The sequence below is a fragment of the Panulirus ornatus genome, chromosome 16 (assembly GCF_036320965.1).
Source record: "Panulirus ornatus isolate Po-2019 chromosome 16, ASM3632096v1, whole genome shotgun sequence".
In the NCBI taxonomy this organism is placed as follows: domain Eukaryota; kingdom Metazoa; phylum Arthropoda; class Malacostraca; order Decapoda; family Palinuridae; genus Panulirus; species Panulirus ornatus.
Window position 1 is genome coordinate 5,837,184 of NC_092239.1, and position 16,765 is coordinate 5,853,948.

Sequence of the window (16,765 nt, forward strand, 5' to 3'; positions counted from 1 at the left end):
TGGGCGAATAAAACCCGCGTAATGCTGAAACAACTTTAATTTCACAACTCTTCATAGAACTAATTAAATCGAAATAAATCCTAAGTTGAACTATAGAAGCAACGTTGGAATAGCTACAATTAATAGTGCAGAGTCTGGCGAAAATAAAAGTAGATGCCTAGTTATGCCCACCATCAGGCAGTCAGGTGCACGTCAAAGCTTTTGACTAAATATTCTATCCATAGTACTACTGTTTTAAAAATAATATCAGTCAATCATACTTGAATAAAATATGAAATATAGAAAATTAAAAATCACATATGCTTAATTCATGCTCAATTACAGATTCCAATATAACACTCCGACACTGCATATTATATTCCTTCACGTTTAATTGTAATCTTCCACAATCAATACATCAAATAAAAGAATTATCTGCCGATAAGACAAATTTCCTTATCACTTCAAAGTTCATTAAAGTACTCAACATATGGGGGAAAAGTTAGACTGAATTACATATGAAAAAGTAAGTCGCGTCAGACAAAATTTGTATTTTTCCTACTAATATCCATCAAAGGTTGCCTTTGTAATTTAAAATACGCTACATACGCATCACAAAACTATGTACCTTAATATTTAAAGGACACAAACATTTTATAATTATAAAAAACCTTTTGTAATTAACCACATACTTTAAAAAATATCAAGTGAGTGCCTACCTATACGTTCTCAACAAGATTAGCATCCAGTGAACATTAGTGTCATACAGACCTGAGTGTATGATTTTACGTACCCATACTTTGCAAGTATATAAGATCCGTTTGGACTGGCAGTCGCTGGTGTTCTGGGAAGAGTACAGCATGGAACATTGTTTACGAAGTAAGAAGTACCACATTAAACCATAAAGATTACTTAACACACCATGCACTAATGAAAACAAAAGACTAAAACAGAATGCGTAAAACCTACATATAATCAAATTGGCAAACATAGTCCTCTCCAGACTGGTGTCCACGTCGTTGCTTTAATTGCTCTTTACAGAGAAGGGAAATTAATGAGAAATTCAAAAGTATAAGAACATGGCCCAATTGGCGACGAATTTTTCCTTTTCAAATTAATTCCTTTCATGCAACATAACTTACTGTTGTAAGAAAAAAACAATTACATAGCAAATGTTAACAAAATGAGAAAAGTAACTCGATTCTTTCGTAGGTAAAGGTGTTATGGCTCAGCCGTGGCTACCCGCTTGAGGGAGTCCTCGGAGGGAACGTGCGTGATATATAGGCAAGATATGGTTCAAGACGACATTGCAGATACTTGTATCCAACGGGACTTTTATTAGAGCCACGTGACGTAGATAGTAGCGAAGGATTTTTCTTGTTCCAAGTGAATAATCCTCTTCTTGTGCATTTCTGTCGAAAAGGGGAAATATGAAGATGTATAATGTTATTCCACGTGAATCATGTCATTTATAAAGTATCATTGCATCGGTACTACAGTAACCTTCAACAATTTCTTTGCTCACTGAATGGGGAGGTTATGAGCAGTTTCTTGCAGTAATGGGAATACAGTTGAATTTCTCAAGGAAGTGGACTATGTTAATCGGTTTGTTTAGCTCACGGTGAAGTGCCTGAAGACGGACGGGCAGAACGCATGTATAAATAAAGATAAGAACAAGTGAATGCTCAAATCACAGAGGTTTAAGTCTACTGAATATACCTGGTTGGGGATAATTGTGATTGACAGGGTGATGCTGGGCGCAGAGCACGTGATTTCCGTATCTCGAAGTATATTTTTCAACCATATTACAAGGTGATCCGTCTATAAGTATATATATATATATATATATATATATATATATATATATATATATATATATATATATTTTCCCACAGTCACTAATAACTAACCTAAAGTTACTTACCAAGGAGAACAGAAAACATGTGAGCTACTTCCAGTCTTGTGGGGTTCTGAGGCAGTAGATCTGCAAAAGCAGTCCGTTTCGTCATGGAAATCAAATCTGATAGTTCTTTCTCCGTATCTTGGTACCTACGGCTTGGTGGTGGTGTACGTTTTATCGGTGATATAAAACTTGGTATGAAAGCCTCGCTTGTGTCAACGGGTCCGGGTGGTGCATGTGGGCCAGGCATGCTAACTGGTTCGGGTGCAACAGTTTCCTCAGGGGGTTCAAACATACTTATCCCTTCCATTGCAATGCTTCGGAGAGCAGTTTCTTGAGCGAGTGAAGGCATCTCGGTCATAAACTCAAATTCCTGAGTACCAAGGGGTGGCGGCATGGCAGGCAGAGCCCCCGACGGTTCTTCTGGTGCTGCAGGGGGAGGCATAGCCCCAGCCACGTCGCTGGCAAAGCAAAATTTAGATATAATTCTAAGTACATTCAATCCTGTGTGTCCAGTGATAAACACTGGAAAGAGTACCTTACGTGCACCTGGTAGTGTTTTTAATACGATCTGAAGAAGAGCACATGGTATACAACAGTAGTTGATGTGAAATGACAAGGAAGTGAAACTGAAAAGTGTCTGCTTCTCTGGAAAGGATTAATGGGAGTGTTGCAACATCCTGAAATGAAGAGTTGTGGAGAACGAGTTAGACATTGCGAGACATTTGTCAAGCCACCACTAGCATTCAAGACAAGAACCAAGCATAGATGCCTGACAATTAAGATTCAAAATAAATGTTAGGGAAGCGAGGATAAAAAAAACATATGCAAGAGGAAAATCAATATCTGTGTATAACCACATCAACAGTATGAAATGTACCTAATCGGTTGTGGCCGCTCATGAACCTCGGCCTGCACAGTGACAACAACAGCGCCATTCACAGGTGAGCGTGGAGGTCCTCGTGGTGGAGTAACGTCTGGTGGGACATAGCTGCTCACTCTCTCATGCCGGCGAACTTTCTCTCCTGGCGTAGCCAAGTGGATCTCTTCGTCCAAGCGAGGCTTTTTGACACCTGCAAATGCTTACGTTACAAATTCCTCTGTGTGAATTTTTCCGTTTAAAACAGACTGCAGGGGGGCATAACAAGTAACTTCAATACCTAAGTATGAGAAATATCTATCACGTTTTATACTGATAAAAACGAAAATCAGAAAAGGACAAAAGATGAAGATAAAGAACTAGTTCAATCGTGGTTATGGTGGACAACGTGTTAACATGGAATGGATCCGTGGAAGTACAGGGGAGAGAGTGAAACTAGATATAGGCATTATGGAAAGATATGTAGAAACGTTATGTATGAAAAGGGAAAGCAAGCTTGGACGAATGCTAAGGAAACACTACACTGTGCAAGACATTCTAAACCAGCGATGATTATGAGCAGCGAGGAGCTCAGAGAAGAGCAGCAAGATAACAGGACAGCAGATGTTAAATGATTGAAAGTCGTGAGTAGGAACAAACAGCACACAACTATTGTTGTGATGGAGAGATAAAATAGGAAAAAAAAAGGGACCTCAAATACTGACTGATCGAAAATGGAGTTGCGGGAACAGAAACTTTTGACAGGTTTCAGCAATGTTGTATCTTACGAGATGAAACGTGACAGAAGATAAACTAATAATAACTTATCCTTAACCATGCTTATTGATCATGACACATCTCCAGAAACTTAAATTTCCGAGCAACCTAGTCATCGCTACTCATAGTTCGAGCAGTTCTCATGACCAGTGGTTTAAGCTGTTCTCAACATACTGAGCCACATTATTCACTCAAACACCTCTTTCATCCATTCCAACATCAGTTAATCATGGTACAGCATTTTTTCTTTTAATTTTGTCTAAACGTCTTCAGTAGCCTAAAAATCTTGAAGACAGGGAAGTCAGTTGAGTAGGAATTAGTGGTGACAGATCAAAGGCAAAGGTTATAAACCACTTAAGACACAATGTTCATGTCACAACTCCACTGCCTTCCATTTCACCTTGTCTTGGAGGACGGACTGGAGTCTTCTCTGAAGGTATTGTAAGTTGTTCTTCTGGTTGTTGTTGGTCTTCCTGCAGTCCAGGCGCAGCCAAACTTACTCGCTCTCTCTCAGGCGGAGGTAACATTTCCAGACCTTGCTCCTCTGTGAGAGAAGGTTGTAGATTAACATACCAGAGTCAGTAATAATACGAGGCTGTTCCATGGAACACTGAAGCCTCCTGTCGTGAATCTTATTTAATGGTTGTTAAAATACGATTAGGCAGAAATACAGTTAGTAGCTTATTGGTAAAGTACAACGTTTGATGCAAGTCACAAGGCAGGAACAACGAATATTCTTAAGGGGACGTGCAAATGACAGAAAATCTAACATGTAAACATGCATGTGCCAGTAACTCGATATCTAATAACTCATCTTTTTTTTTTCGACATAATGCTAAGAGAAAGAAGTACACGTGTTAGTACTATGGCATACATCAGTATATGTAGCTTCTTGTATATTTTGTCATGAGCAAAACTGAGACCGAATCTACTACTCAGACCTAAGTATGAGTACCTGCAATTGGCAGCAGTTGGGAAGGATCCTGAATGATGCTAGGAGGAACAGTAGCTTCCAGCTGGGTGGCCTTGGGTGTGAGGTGGATGCTGACGGAAGCAAAGTTGTGAACACGAAAGCTCAGAGTGAGAGTGGCTGATGCACAAGCAGCAGTAATGAAATGAATATCAGGGTGAATTGCAGAACCACTGAACAAAAAAATCACTGGGGAAAAGGAAGGCCTCTGCATAAGTAAAGTACTATACGATAAAAGAAAGCATTCATTAACACGGCATTCACTGAAAGCAAAAGATATAGGTGCATGCTACTGAGAAATGCTGTCTATGTAATGGATAATTAAAAGAAAGCATTCACTGAAAGCAAAAAATATAGGTGCATGCTGCTGAGAAATGCTGTCTATGTAATGGATAAAGCACACATGGATATGAGGGGGATTTATAAAAAAAAATTTATAACTTCTCTGAAGAGCAGCTAAACATAATCCTATATAAGAAAAACCAAAGGGGACATTTTCCCCCTTAAAAGGCAAAGGCAGGAAAAACAAAAAAAGAAATACCAGCAAGCAGTTAAATTGAAGACAACTCACACAAAGTTTAACTGAACTTTCAAGCAAAAAAAAAAAAAAAAAAAAAAAAAAAAAAAAAAAAAGCCTCTGTACTCAAAGACTCTCGTTACCTCCTGCTGGACGAGCCTCTCGACTCCTCGTGGTGTGAGATCAGGAGGGCTGAAGCATCAGTCAGGCTACTGACGTCCATGCTCAGTTGGCTGACTCCTGGACGTGCTTCTTCGCGGGACTTGTCCCCTAACTGTCATGACAAAAATTGAGAGACAAATATGAGTATACAACACACAACGGGTGTCCAGATGATCTGCGGCTTATCAAATGCAGGAAAGTCCGTCCACATGCTACTGTCAACGTATGAATAGGACAAGAATTGAAGGACGTCTTACTTCATTCAGCCGAGATAAATTCACATGGAATGCTCGGTATTTCTCGTCTCATCCTTGGAAAAGGTCGGTTTCATATGAATATAATAGGCATTCGAGAGGTGATGGTAGGAATAAAGAAATGAGAGGATAGGCCACTTTCCTTGTTTCAAGCTAAGGTCATGATTTAAAGTTGGTGACTGGCAAGGTGAGGGGTTAACACTTATAAATCTATACATTCATTAAAGTATGTGGGAGGGTAGCAGTCATTATGCTGTCCCAGAGAGGGGAAAAAAAAAAGAGCATTTTAGAATCGTAAAACCTTGAGCCTCCTAGTCAGCATGTAAGATAATGAAACTGTTCAACTTAAAACTGTTGCTAGCACAGTTTTGTGCATCCTATGTAATGATTTACAGAACATAAGCGCCAGGAACGGACGAAAAAAATTACCTCATCATCTCGCATCCATTCTCCAGCAGCTGTGCACGGTACACACACACACACACACTTGTTGTCTAGCAGGAGAATGTACACAATGTGGATAAAAATATAGAGTACAGTGGCGCAGGGCTTCGAGCAAACGGATTTCCACGTTAACTTTCTTCCCCAAAATTCACCATGATTCTTATATTCTTTTTTCTAAGAAGCTTAACCCCACTTGCCTGGTCCTCAGACATACACCTTCAAGTGGGTATCGTATTCATTCATAAAACTTCTCGAATATACGAATAATAAAAACAGAAATCAAATTCCAACACCATCACACCTGCAGTTGTCTCTTGGCATATGGGCGAAAATCCCAGTGTTCTTGAGCTGGATCTGCACGGTAGTGGCGGGTCAAGAGGTGGGTGAGGGGAAAGGCAAGTGGGCGCCGGTGTGTTGCTTGGTGCATCAGCTGTTGAGCAGGAACCATGCGACGCCACCAGTGAACGTGGATCACGTCCTCACTCGCGGTCTGTTGGGAGAGAGTTGGTGTGAGGAACTGTCACACGTATTCCACCAGTCCCTTAACGAACTGATCTACCTACACTACAGGTATTCCACCAGTCCCTTAACGAACTGATCTACCTACACTACAGGTATTCCACCAGTCCCTTAACGAACTGATCTACCTACACTGCAGGTATTCCACCAGTCCCTTAACGAACTGATCTACCTACACTGCAGGTATTCCACCAGTCCCTTAACGAACTGATCTACCTACACTGCAGGTATTCCATCAGTTTCTTAATGAACTGATCTACCTACACTGCAGGTATTCCACCAGTCCCTTAACGAACTGATCTACCTACACTGCAGGTATTCCACCAGTCCCTTAACGAACTGATCTACCTACACTGCAGGTATTCCACCAGTCCCTTCATGAACTAATCTACCTACACTGCAGGTATTCCACCAGTTTCTTAATGAATTGATCTACCTACACTGCAGGTATTGCACTAGTTTCTTAATGAACTGATCTACCTACACTGCAGGTATTCCACCAGTTTCTTAATGAACTGATCTACCTACACTGCAGGTATTCCACCAGTTTCTTAACCAACTGATCTACCTATCCTGCAGACATGTCGCTTGCTTATCCTAGGTTAGATATATTATCTGAAGTATTTTGATTACGACGTTTAAATCTATCATTAATCTGTTTTCTCAAGACCTTTTATCAGTAACGCCTTACCCTCACTCTCATGGTATCGGCCCACTCCCGTGTTTGTGCCCTGATGGCTTCTGTTGAGATATGAATATTCTGATCTATCTTCAGCCTACGTTGTCGCTTCCTCCTTGTAAGTGCTGGTCCTCCCAGTTCCAAAGGTTGAAGTTCCATCTGAGATAGAATTGAGACATTAGTTCCACTTCGCCATAAGACAGAGTAAATGTGAAAAGAATTCATAATGCTGTGCACTAAAACGCAATGCACCTTGTATAAGTAGAAATGGCGAATCTATAAGTACTTCCTAATGTGTCCCACGACAATGTTGTTCGGCTTTTGATACGAGGAACTCCTTTCACTCCCCATAGGTTTAGTATGATCATACCGAATCTGAATACACGATCTGTACTTAACAAGGTGTTTCTGTCCTCTTTAGACACAATGAAGGAGTTAAACAGACGCGTGACAAGTAACCCCCACACACAGTTGACAATCATTCCTCCACTTCCTAGACTGGACAGAAATTGCTGGCTGCTGGGATGAAATAATTCCAGGAAAATACTTATGTGTAGGAGGGCTGTGCCTGCAACAAGGGAGGTATGGAAAGGGGAAGTTCAGGGGGTGATGGCCAAGGAGGGTGGGGGTGAGGGATGGTGTAGTGGCCAGGGAAGGAGGGAAGTGTTTGTGAGAGGTGTGGTAGACAGGGAGGGAGTGGTGGCGCTCTGCGGGGGAGCAGGCAAACATGTACATGCTGACAATTCTTTTAATGAAAGGATCGAAGTTACACTTGACCAGACTTGACAGATGGTGAGCTTATAATGAAAGCTGTGCTTACTGCAGACCTGTTGTACGGCATCTAGCCACAACGTATGCCTGCTAAGTAGATGCTAGAGAAGGTCCTATCCTACAAAAGTGCGTTTGGGTGGATGTGCTAGCGATCCCTAATCAAAAGTTCATAAATCATGAATGCTCGTTTTCTGACCTGTGAAGGGGGAGCTGTTGCCGGAGGCGCGGCTGCTGTGGTAACATCTGGCGTCTGCTCCTCGGCTGTGGGTGGAGCTGATCCTTTTCTCGGCAGTTCAGGCATGAGGTTCTGGGGTTCGCTGGGCAGGGGTCTCCTCCAGTGGAGGGTGTACAACCAGTACCGGCTCTCTGGAAGGAGCAGGGAGACATAAGAGATTCCGTTAAAGTCTGACGGGTAAATCTAAGGCAAACATTTTTACTTTCATGTAAAACCGTCTTTCTAAAGCTTATCTTGCAACCTTAAATTCACTTTTACCTTACCTTAATTCCATGCACTTTTTATCTTACTAATGTCTATTATATTCATACCTACTCCCACGAAACTGTGATCTTCTCATATATTTCCGTTTTCTATATGCTTACCCTTTCTCTCCTTACTTGGGAAAAAAAAATTCCCCCAATTAGTGGTCTCGGTTTTTTCCTTTGGCTCAGGGGGAGTTTTCCTTTTCAACCATCTATTTTTCCTGTACGGTTCCGTGGAACTAAATGAATCGCTCCAAACTCTGATATTGATACATGACCATCAGGACCAAATACAGTTAGGCGACTTTACCGCATATGTTACATGCATTCCCTTTTTAAGGCAAATTCAGAAAATAAAAAATCAATTCAGCTCGAAACGTTGATACAGTAAGCAATGATCATATCCTGCACGATACTACCATCCAACTTGGAAAATACTTACTCCGTCCGTAAAATACTTACGCCGTCCGTAAAATACTTACTCCGTCCGTAAAATACTTACTCCGTCCGTAAAATACTAACTCCGTCCGTGAAATACTTACTCCGTCCGTAAAATACTTACTCCGTCCGAAGCGTCTCTTGTGCAGCCGCTTCCGCAGGGACGGGCTGTTCTTCAGGCAGGACGACAGGTGGAGGAGCTGAGGGGAGGATAAACCAAATTGTTGATCTGCGTCTGACAAGACTGTCGAACTTCGTCTAACTTCTAATACTGACCTGAATGGCAGACAGAGGCATTCTGAAATAATTCGTTAGTGAATGAAGAAAATGGATGGGGGAAATAAAGCAGGCAGTTGATGGGGAAGTGGTAGCGCGCAAAGGAATGAAGACGTGGAAAGAATATTTTGAAAAGACTTCTGAGTGTGGCACAGGGAAGCAGACATGTTGCATGCACATCGAATCATGGCACTGAAAGTCTTCCACAAAAGCAAACGTGGCACAGCAACAGGGATTGCAACAAAATTTCACAAAGACAAGGTGGAAGAGTTGCTAACTGGTTCATGTGGTTGTTCAACGCGAGTATGGCCGAGTGTTAGATGCCTGAGGGTCGGCAGACGACGGCCTGTATAATGACAGTCTATATAAAGATAAAGGGTCAGAAAAACGAATGATTCTGATTACAAAGATATAACTCTGTTCACTAGACCTGGTAGTGTTGGAGGGTGACGGCATACACAGTACCTCGGGCTGGGGGCAGTGTGGCTTCGAAAGAGGTAGAAGATGTGTTGGTCAGGTGTTTGCTTGGAAGAATTTGTATGACAAATTATTGGATGGTCATTTACCAAACGTTCTTCAGAGTTGAGCGTTTGTAGAGTTACCTCTCTTTATATATCATCTCAAGGACAGTTTGCAGCAAATACAATCCAGTACTACACTCCTACCTAGTGGGGTCATTTCAAGCTCCTCAACCCTTTTAGGCTCTTCGGCTCTGCGTGCATCTTGGTCTCTCACCTCTGCCTCATCCAACGCAGCGCTCCTTCTGATGTCTTCAGTGTCCTGTACGTAGGTGATATAAGAAAAGGAAATTATTCTACACGTTTGCCTCCATGTCATCATAATTTTTAATAATTGTATAAAGAAAGGCTGGAAATCAAGAAATATTTTTCAACCAAACTGTATTCCCATGTCCACATAGCCAGCACTGTGGTGCACGTCATGTCCCCCTTCCTGGCCCGTCACTAATTTTTTTCCCCCTCGCCTCATCTATGCATGGGTTGCTGACATTCAGTCCACAAACTCGCACCCCTCTCTATTTCATCTTTCACAGTAACTCTTTAAGTCACAAGTAATTTTTCCTTCTTTCTGAAAAGCTTTAGTTCCTACTTTTACTTTAAAAAATGGCTTTACTGTTCTTTAAAGTCGTTCAAACTTCACTCACTTCTGGCTTCCATTTCTTGCTGTCCACTGAAGCATTCAGCTTCACTTCCGACGGCGTCCCTTTTTCTCCCACATCCTATCCTCATACTTACATGTCTAAGGCTCTCGACTTATGGATTCCATTTCATCTAATGCAGTTATGATGACCTCATTTTCTCGTTCAACTTTTGGAAGATTTATTTTTTTTTAACCTTTATAATCTTCTAGTTTATCGTAAGCCGGTCTTTTGAACAGCTTGAGCACATAGTACAAGAGAAGGGTTCCCTATGGAATAGAATTCCGGGTGTTGAGCAGTATCAACTAGAATGATAAAACGTCTGGAAAGAGAATAATGTCATCTCCACACTCACAGGCCCAGCTGGGTGCAAAGCAACAGGTCCCTCCCAGGTCGAGAAGCATGGCCCCAAGTCCAGTGGTCCAACACTCCGCAACAGTTCTTGTTGTTCCTCAAACATCTGGAAGGACAAACCCGACCAGGAGGTTAGCAGAGAAAACCGTCTCTTAAATCCTCATTCGTAAATAAGATGAAAACCAAACAGGCATTTTTTTTTTCTTTAACACTTCGACCTTGTTGATGTCGTTAGCTTTCTTCTCCATACAATAATAATATCAACTTTGAAGAATGAAATGAATATTCGTATTACTGAGCTACAAAATCTATTCACAGTACCCAGGAAAGTGTAGAGGAGAGCGGTGACAGATGAAACATGATTCAGGCGGAGTTGTGGTATGGACTAAGTGTTCGCTGTCGAGAATTTGATAAGAAATACTTGGAGATAATGAAGTGTACGAAATACTTATGAATCTGAAGGTAGGGTATGATAGAGCTGACAGGGAAGCCTTGTGAAAAGTGCTAAAGGGTATCAAATGCAGTAGTTTTGTTGTCAAGATGGCGTTTATGCTTTAGCATAGAACTGTACGCAATGCATCGTGTGGAACTTTACTTCCTGATTGTGTTGATGTTTCCTTGTGCAGTTATGCAAGGTTTATTAATGCAACGTTATGAACACTGCTTTATGTGGTTTGAAATGTTCCTATATTGTATTTTGTAATAGTGGGTGACCAGGTGGGTGAGGCATTCTAGGGTAGAGTGATTGAATCATATGTAGAAGATTGAACCTTTCGTAACCTCCCTAAAGTACTTTTTTCTTTCATCAAGCATATTTTGCATGAATATCACTGAATTATACTATACGCAATCACCATTTGTGGTGACCCGTCCAACTTCTATTGACGGGGGAAAAAAAAGAAAAGAGTAAAGTGAAAAATACCCTTGAGCTAGTGAGAAGTAAATCTTCATCTCTCATCGTAATATCCTGAAGGCGAGCACGCATGGGGACCTCCTCAGTCCAGTCGGCCTCCAGCATGGCGAGGATGTTCATATCAGTCTCGGGTGCACTCCTCCGTCTGAGTTCCTCTGGTTCGGCCAAGGTGGTCTGAGCCACGGGGGGAGTAGTTTTAGCTTTAGCTCCTCGTTCTGTGGAGAAAGGAACGATGTCAGCCATCTATCATCATCTTTTTTAACAGTGAAAGAAAAAACTATGACATTCGTCCACAAGTACTTTCCAATATCAATGCTACACATGAACAGATAGTGGATTGGAACTATTTCCAAGCCACTGGAGGAGTTCTTGTACAGAGATATCACAGAACTCTGCTCCTTGCTAATTCATTTGTTCCTAATGCTACCTGGCTAAGGTGTGAGAAGCAATTGGTTACAATGCATTCGGCAAAGCCAAATACAGAGGCAAAGTATTACATTTTGCTTATTCTCGGTGGAACATTTGGCAAAGAATGCCTTCTATCATTAGGAAATTCCTGGAAAAAATAAATCTCATACCACTGTCACGATACTAATATTTTCCTAACATAAACCTGGTTGCTACTAAAAAAAAAACTTAGTGGAAGCAATCGATTGCCTTAACACGATGCAGTTCATCTGACTGCTGTCTTAAAATCCCTGGTAAATGTAAAGCCACACAATAAGACTCAAGGTTAGTACTGCACTTGTTGAAAAAGAAAGTGGAAAATAAGTTCTTGAGCTAACTACCTCCGTGAATAAATTGTACAATGGATACTAAAGCATCTATGTATTACGTCTCCACAGACCTACTCCTCCTACTGGTATTTCCTTTACGTCTGGGAGGTAATGGTGACCGACCGGCTGACCTTACCAGCTACTTTACACAAGTGGATCATCAACTCACTCCTTGGGACGGTGGTATCCTGAAGCCCCGGGATAGGTGTGGGTTCCATGGCAGTCACTTGTTCAATCATAGGGTCTATCGTCACACGCGCCTTCCTGCAAAGAACTCACTGGTCAGCTGCCGGCTTTGGAATGAACTGTTCTTTAATTACGACACCAGATACACACAATAACACTTACGGTATCACATTCACGCATAATGCTGCCTTCAGGAGAGAACAATACATTGTGAGCATTCTACTTTGTTTTCCCCATGCAATGAATAACCTAGTGTTGTTTGTTCTAGTTATTCTGGAAAAGCCTTTGATAAATAATGGGTAATTGGCATCATAAAAAAAATCCATTGGTTCCTTTTGATCGCCACTGATATCACGATATGTTTTCACCACAGTTTGTTAAGATGTTGGTCGACATCAAGTGTATTATTTTTTTCAAATGCCTGAACTTGTCATTTCCCCGAGATCCTTAATGTCTGAGATGACGTCTTTAGACTCAGGACCTGTAGAACCAGCAGCTAAATGCCTTCCACACGTTTCCCACCGACTCTGTGCCTTTCATGCAACTGTTATAACCTACCAAAAACTCATCCAGCATGGACTTCAGAATTCTGTCAAATCCCAACCGAACCCTCATCCACCTAAATGATGTTTTACTCAACTTTTAAGGCCACTGCACCAACCCACTCACTTACCTACATGTGACCCAACCCAGCCGCCACAAGACGAAGCCTCGGTGTGACTTACCCAGCAACGGGAGCGTCCAATTCCATCATCAGTATGCACTGCCGATGTAGTTTCTCGAATGTTTCCAGCGCCTCATCTGCAAGTTGGATGTTATCAATGTGAGTGGACAATGGCCAAAGCCACATGAAATATACATACAACATTTTCCGCGTATTTACATGCCTTGTCAAGTATTTCTACACATTTCGTGATATGTGGCGTGAAAGTCTTAGTGCCATGTTATACAACTTCAGTGAAATATTTACGTATGGAAAAGATAAAGTTGCCTTTATTATGGATATGGTATTTATCCCCAGAGACAGCTGTTTGATTTGCACATATATAATTTCTTATGTGAAGGCCTTGAAGAGGGCTTACAAAGAACCTTCATTAAGGTTGTTCAAGAGATTTGGGCCCTCTCCAGTGTGGAGTTTCCTCACCGAACTGCACAAAAGAGGGGACTGCAAGTGATGGCTAGTGGACAGAAAAACTATTTTCTAAAAGAATTTCAAACAACTCAAGTGTTGCTCCACAGATAATTTCTGTCTACTCAATTACATCAAAGTAGAAAAAAAAGTATATTTCATATATAACTTACTTCCTGAGGTTTGTCTAAATTGTCTCTTGAACACCCAATATATATATATATATATATATATATATATATATATATCCAGGACTCGTACCCTGAACTTTTGCGTGGTAGTCGGGAACGTTAACCGCTCCGATATGATCGCCCCTCATATGGAAATGACTATTCGATTATAAGCAATCGAATACCTTTCGTCTCAAATCCATGAGCAACAGGGTCTAGACTGGTCAACTCCCATCAGGCTTACATTACCTGCCGCTAGCATTTTACAGAACTTCACAGTACAGATGCGGACGTTTATGAACACAAAAATATAGGGGCAATCATAGCCGAGCGGTTAGCATTCCATAACCACCACGCTTTAAAGGTCTTGGGTTGAGTCCTAACTGTTAGAGGGTTATATGTTCTATGGAAGTGCGCGTTATTATGCACTATATTCGAGTGTACACACACACACACACACATATATATATATATATATATATATATATATTAGGTGCACCTAAAGACTGTATATCTTTATCTTACTTTCCAATGGGACACACGTGACTTACCAAGCAGGAAGGTTATTTGGCGGCGGTAGACCTTCACTGTGCCATACATAAGCATGGAGGACAGGTACAGAGAGAACCTTTCATTTACCCGATTCCCACCACGATGCACGTACCGTAAGATCTCATCGCTGTGGACAGAAGCAGTATGGAAATAAAAGCTGAAGCAGAGAATGTGACACTCCAACGTATAGTAGTATATGAGATGATAAAGATTAAGACGAGCATTGATGCCGGAATCTTGTGTAAATGTTCAATTTACCAACATCCGACAGTGTGAGAAACTGTGCTGTCATGATTCGGTACTGCTCAAGGAAACTGGACTAGGTTAAATATCATCACAAGTACATCTACGCCACAGCATATTCAATAAAACATGTACGTGACTGCTTCCCATCCGGAAAATATTTGAGATACTGCAAAGATCACGGATTTCCCTTATGAAACCTTGAGTATGAAACACAAAATCAGGTTTGTGCACGTGACATGCACCATGTACCAAACATTCCACGGATTATTGTGATAGGCTTGTAAAACAGAGGTGCGTAGAGAATGCACGACTGCTTGGAACCGAGCGAAAAAGCTTCAATTTCTGCTGCAGGAAAATCTTCACATAATGACCTACTTACGTGCCTCATTATCGTGGGTATTGTTGTCTTGAAGTGCTGCCCTAGATATAACGAGGGGCCACACAGTACGTTCGTGCGTACATAACAGGCTGTATTCGATTCCACAGAAAAACACGTTTAAATTATTCAGTATGACTTAAGGCGAAGAGAGAGTAACAGCCAACATTACGCGGTTTAGTTTACTAAACAAACGTCAACTTCTTACTAACCAAGTATTGTGGACCTTCACACGCATAACGTCCCTGAAGTTCTTATCTTGACGGCGAGAGTATTTGAACCTTCCAGTGGCCACCAGCCACACCACGGCCAACTTCCCCTTCCGCGGGTTGAGGATGTCGTAGCTGTAGAACATGGTTCGAGTTAATGTAGCCTCTGGTGGCGATGCTAGTACTTGTTAGCGGTCCTGGTCACAACCTCGTAGTGTTCTGCGTAACCAGCCTTCTAAACCTGTCATATGCGAGAAATGGACATCGTTCTTAAACATTTACAGGGCTTAAAGGGGAACTTTACGATACACGGATACATAAACATACTTCCTAATCAAAAGACACCACTACCTCTTCTGAGGCAAGTTGTGTGCATAATAACCATGTAATAGTCATGTACTTTCTCAGAAATCTGCTATGTACTAAGTAATAAACCAAGGGCTATACAAGACAGGAAAGCGGGATGAATCGCGCTGGAGCACTGGCTGCTTTAATTCTGTGCGGGGTCAGAGGAGGATGGCACTGCTTACCATTGTGCTTGCTGTCCTTGTTGACAAAAAGTTTAGACAGTTTTCAGAAGCGTCAACATGGGCGGAGGACAACACCGGTGTGCAGTTTGCAAAAATACAGAAAAAAGATAATCCAGAACCTGTTCATGTTTTTGCAAAGGATAAAGAAAGGTACGTGCGACTTGAAATATAACAAATAACACATATAGGTAACAGAAATGTTATGCACTATGTTGTTGTTGAGTTTGCAGAAAAATGTGCTTCTTTGTTCTTTACAGGTCTGTTGGATTTTTACCTTTATTTTGCTTCATTATTCGATATGTGATTCACTTTATGTTTGCTGGGATTACTATAGTTTTGACTGTTCTTGCTTGTTCCATAGTAGTCTTTGTTACATTGTTTCATATAAGTACACACTTTATTCGTTTTTTGTTTTTTTTGCCTTTTATCTAATACTATGTATCAGCTGGTAATTATATTGATTCTGAAATGTGCTTAACTTTCTTGTTGCTGTCTTGCACATTTTTCATTCTTGTCCATATTCTTTTTCGATTACTTTTTTGTTTTGCTGAAGTGCTTAACATATGCATTTAATTTTCTGCTTATTTGCCTACCTGCTCTGCAAACATTTATTATATGTTTTATGTTCCGCTTATATTATCATTGTTATATTGGTTTTGTGTTATTCTTATATTATACAGTGCATGGGTAACATGTATGGTATATTTCATAATTTTTGTGATTTTTTGTGCGTACAGTGTTTCTCGTTGTGTAATTTAGCCTATTCATATATTTGGCACTTACAAGTGTTTCCATTCTGCTCCTGGCCTGTTTGTTAACCTGGTTCAGAATGAGACTACCATTATATATGAAATGATTTTTTTCAGGTCTCGGTACTTCTATAAAATGAAATAAAATTGTTCCATTTACGTACGTACCAAAAATAGTAGTAACGTTCTCATTGCAACAAGTGCAAATATCCTACGGCTCACCTCGCACCAGCTGCAGCAATAGCTGTTTCAATAACAAAACGCAGATATTAGGCTCCCACAGTTATGAAGAAATGCGTTCACGGCAGATTTTCCAATCTTAGAAACTACATCTGAGGAATACTGCGTACATGAAAATTTACGATGTGAATATAATGGGAGTTTGATTCCAATG

At 41.0% G+C, this 16,765-nt stretch overlaps 1 protein-coding gene across 1 annotated transcript; it reads right to left on the reverse strand.

Annotated features, from left to right (window-relative positions):
- On the reverse strand, positions 1–15,238 carry LOC139754295 (uncharacterized). Its single transcript, XM_071671678.1, has 17 exons — positions 15,096–15,238; positions 14,261–14,388; positions 13,136–13,211; positions 12,361–12,488; positions 11,458–11,663; positions 10,537–10,641; positions 9,691–9,805; positions 8,874–9,047; positions 8,028–8,197; positions 7,073–7,219; positions 6,164–6,352; positions 5,146–5,276; positions 4,471–4,559; positions 3,916–4,059; positions 2,760–2,952; positions 1,904–2,340; positions 1–1,391 (listed from the first exon to the last, which is right to left on the reverse strand). The coding sequence occupies exons 1-17, from the start codon at positions 15,236–15,238 to the stop codon at positions 1,318–1,320; spliced, it is 2,649 nt and encodes an 882-aa protein (XP_071527779.1). The 3' UTR covers positions 1–1,317.
- Between the last annotated feature and the right edge of the window lie 1,527 nt (positions 15,239–16,765).

What these genes read in the sequence shown, in the direction of transcription:
- LOC139754295 (XM_071671678.1), bottom strand. Translation starts at nt 15,238, where the DNA reads ATGTTCTACAGCTACGACATCCTCAACCCGCGGAAGGGGAAGTTGGCC. An exon ending in GTGAAGGTCCACAATACTTG is followed by an intron (nt 14,389 to 15,095) that starts GTTAGTAAGAAG and finishes TTCTGTCCACAG; the next exon opens with CGATGAGATCTTACGGTACG. An exon ending in ATGCCAAGAGACAACTGCAG is followed by an intron (nt 5,277 to 6,163) that starts GTGTGATGGTGT and finishes TTGTCATGACAG; the next exon opens with TTAGGGGACAAGTCCCGCGA.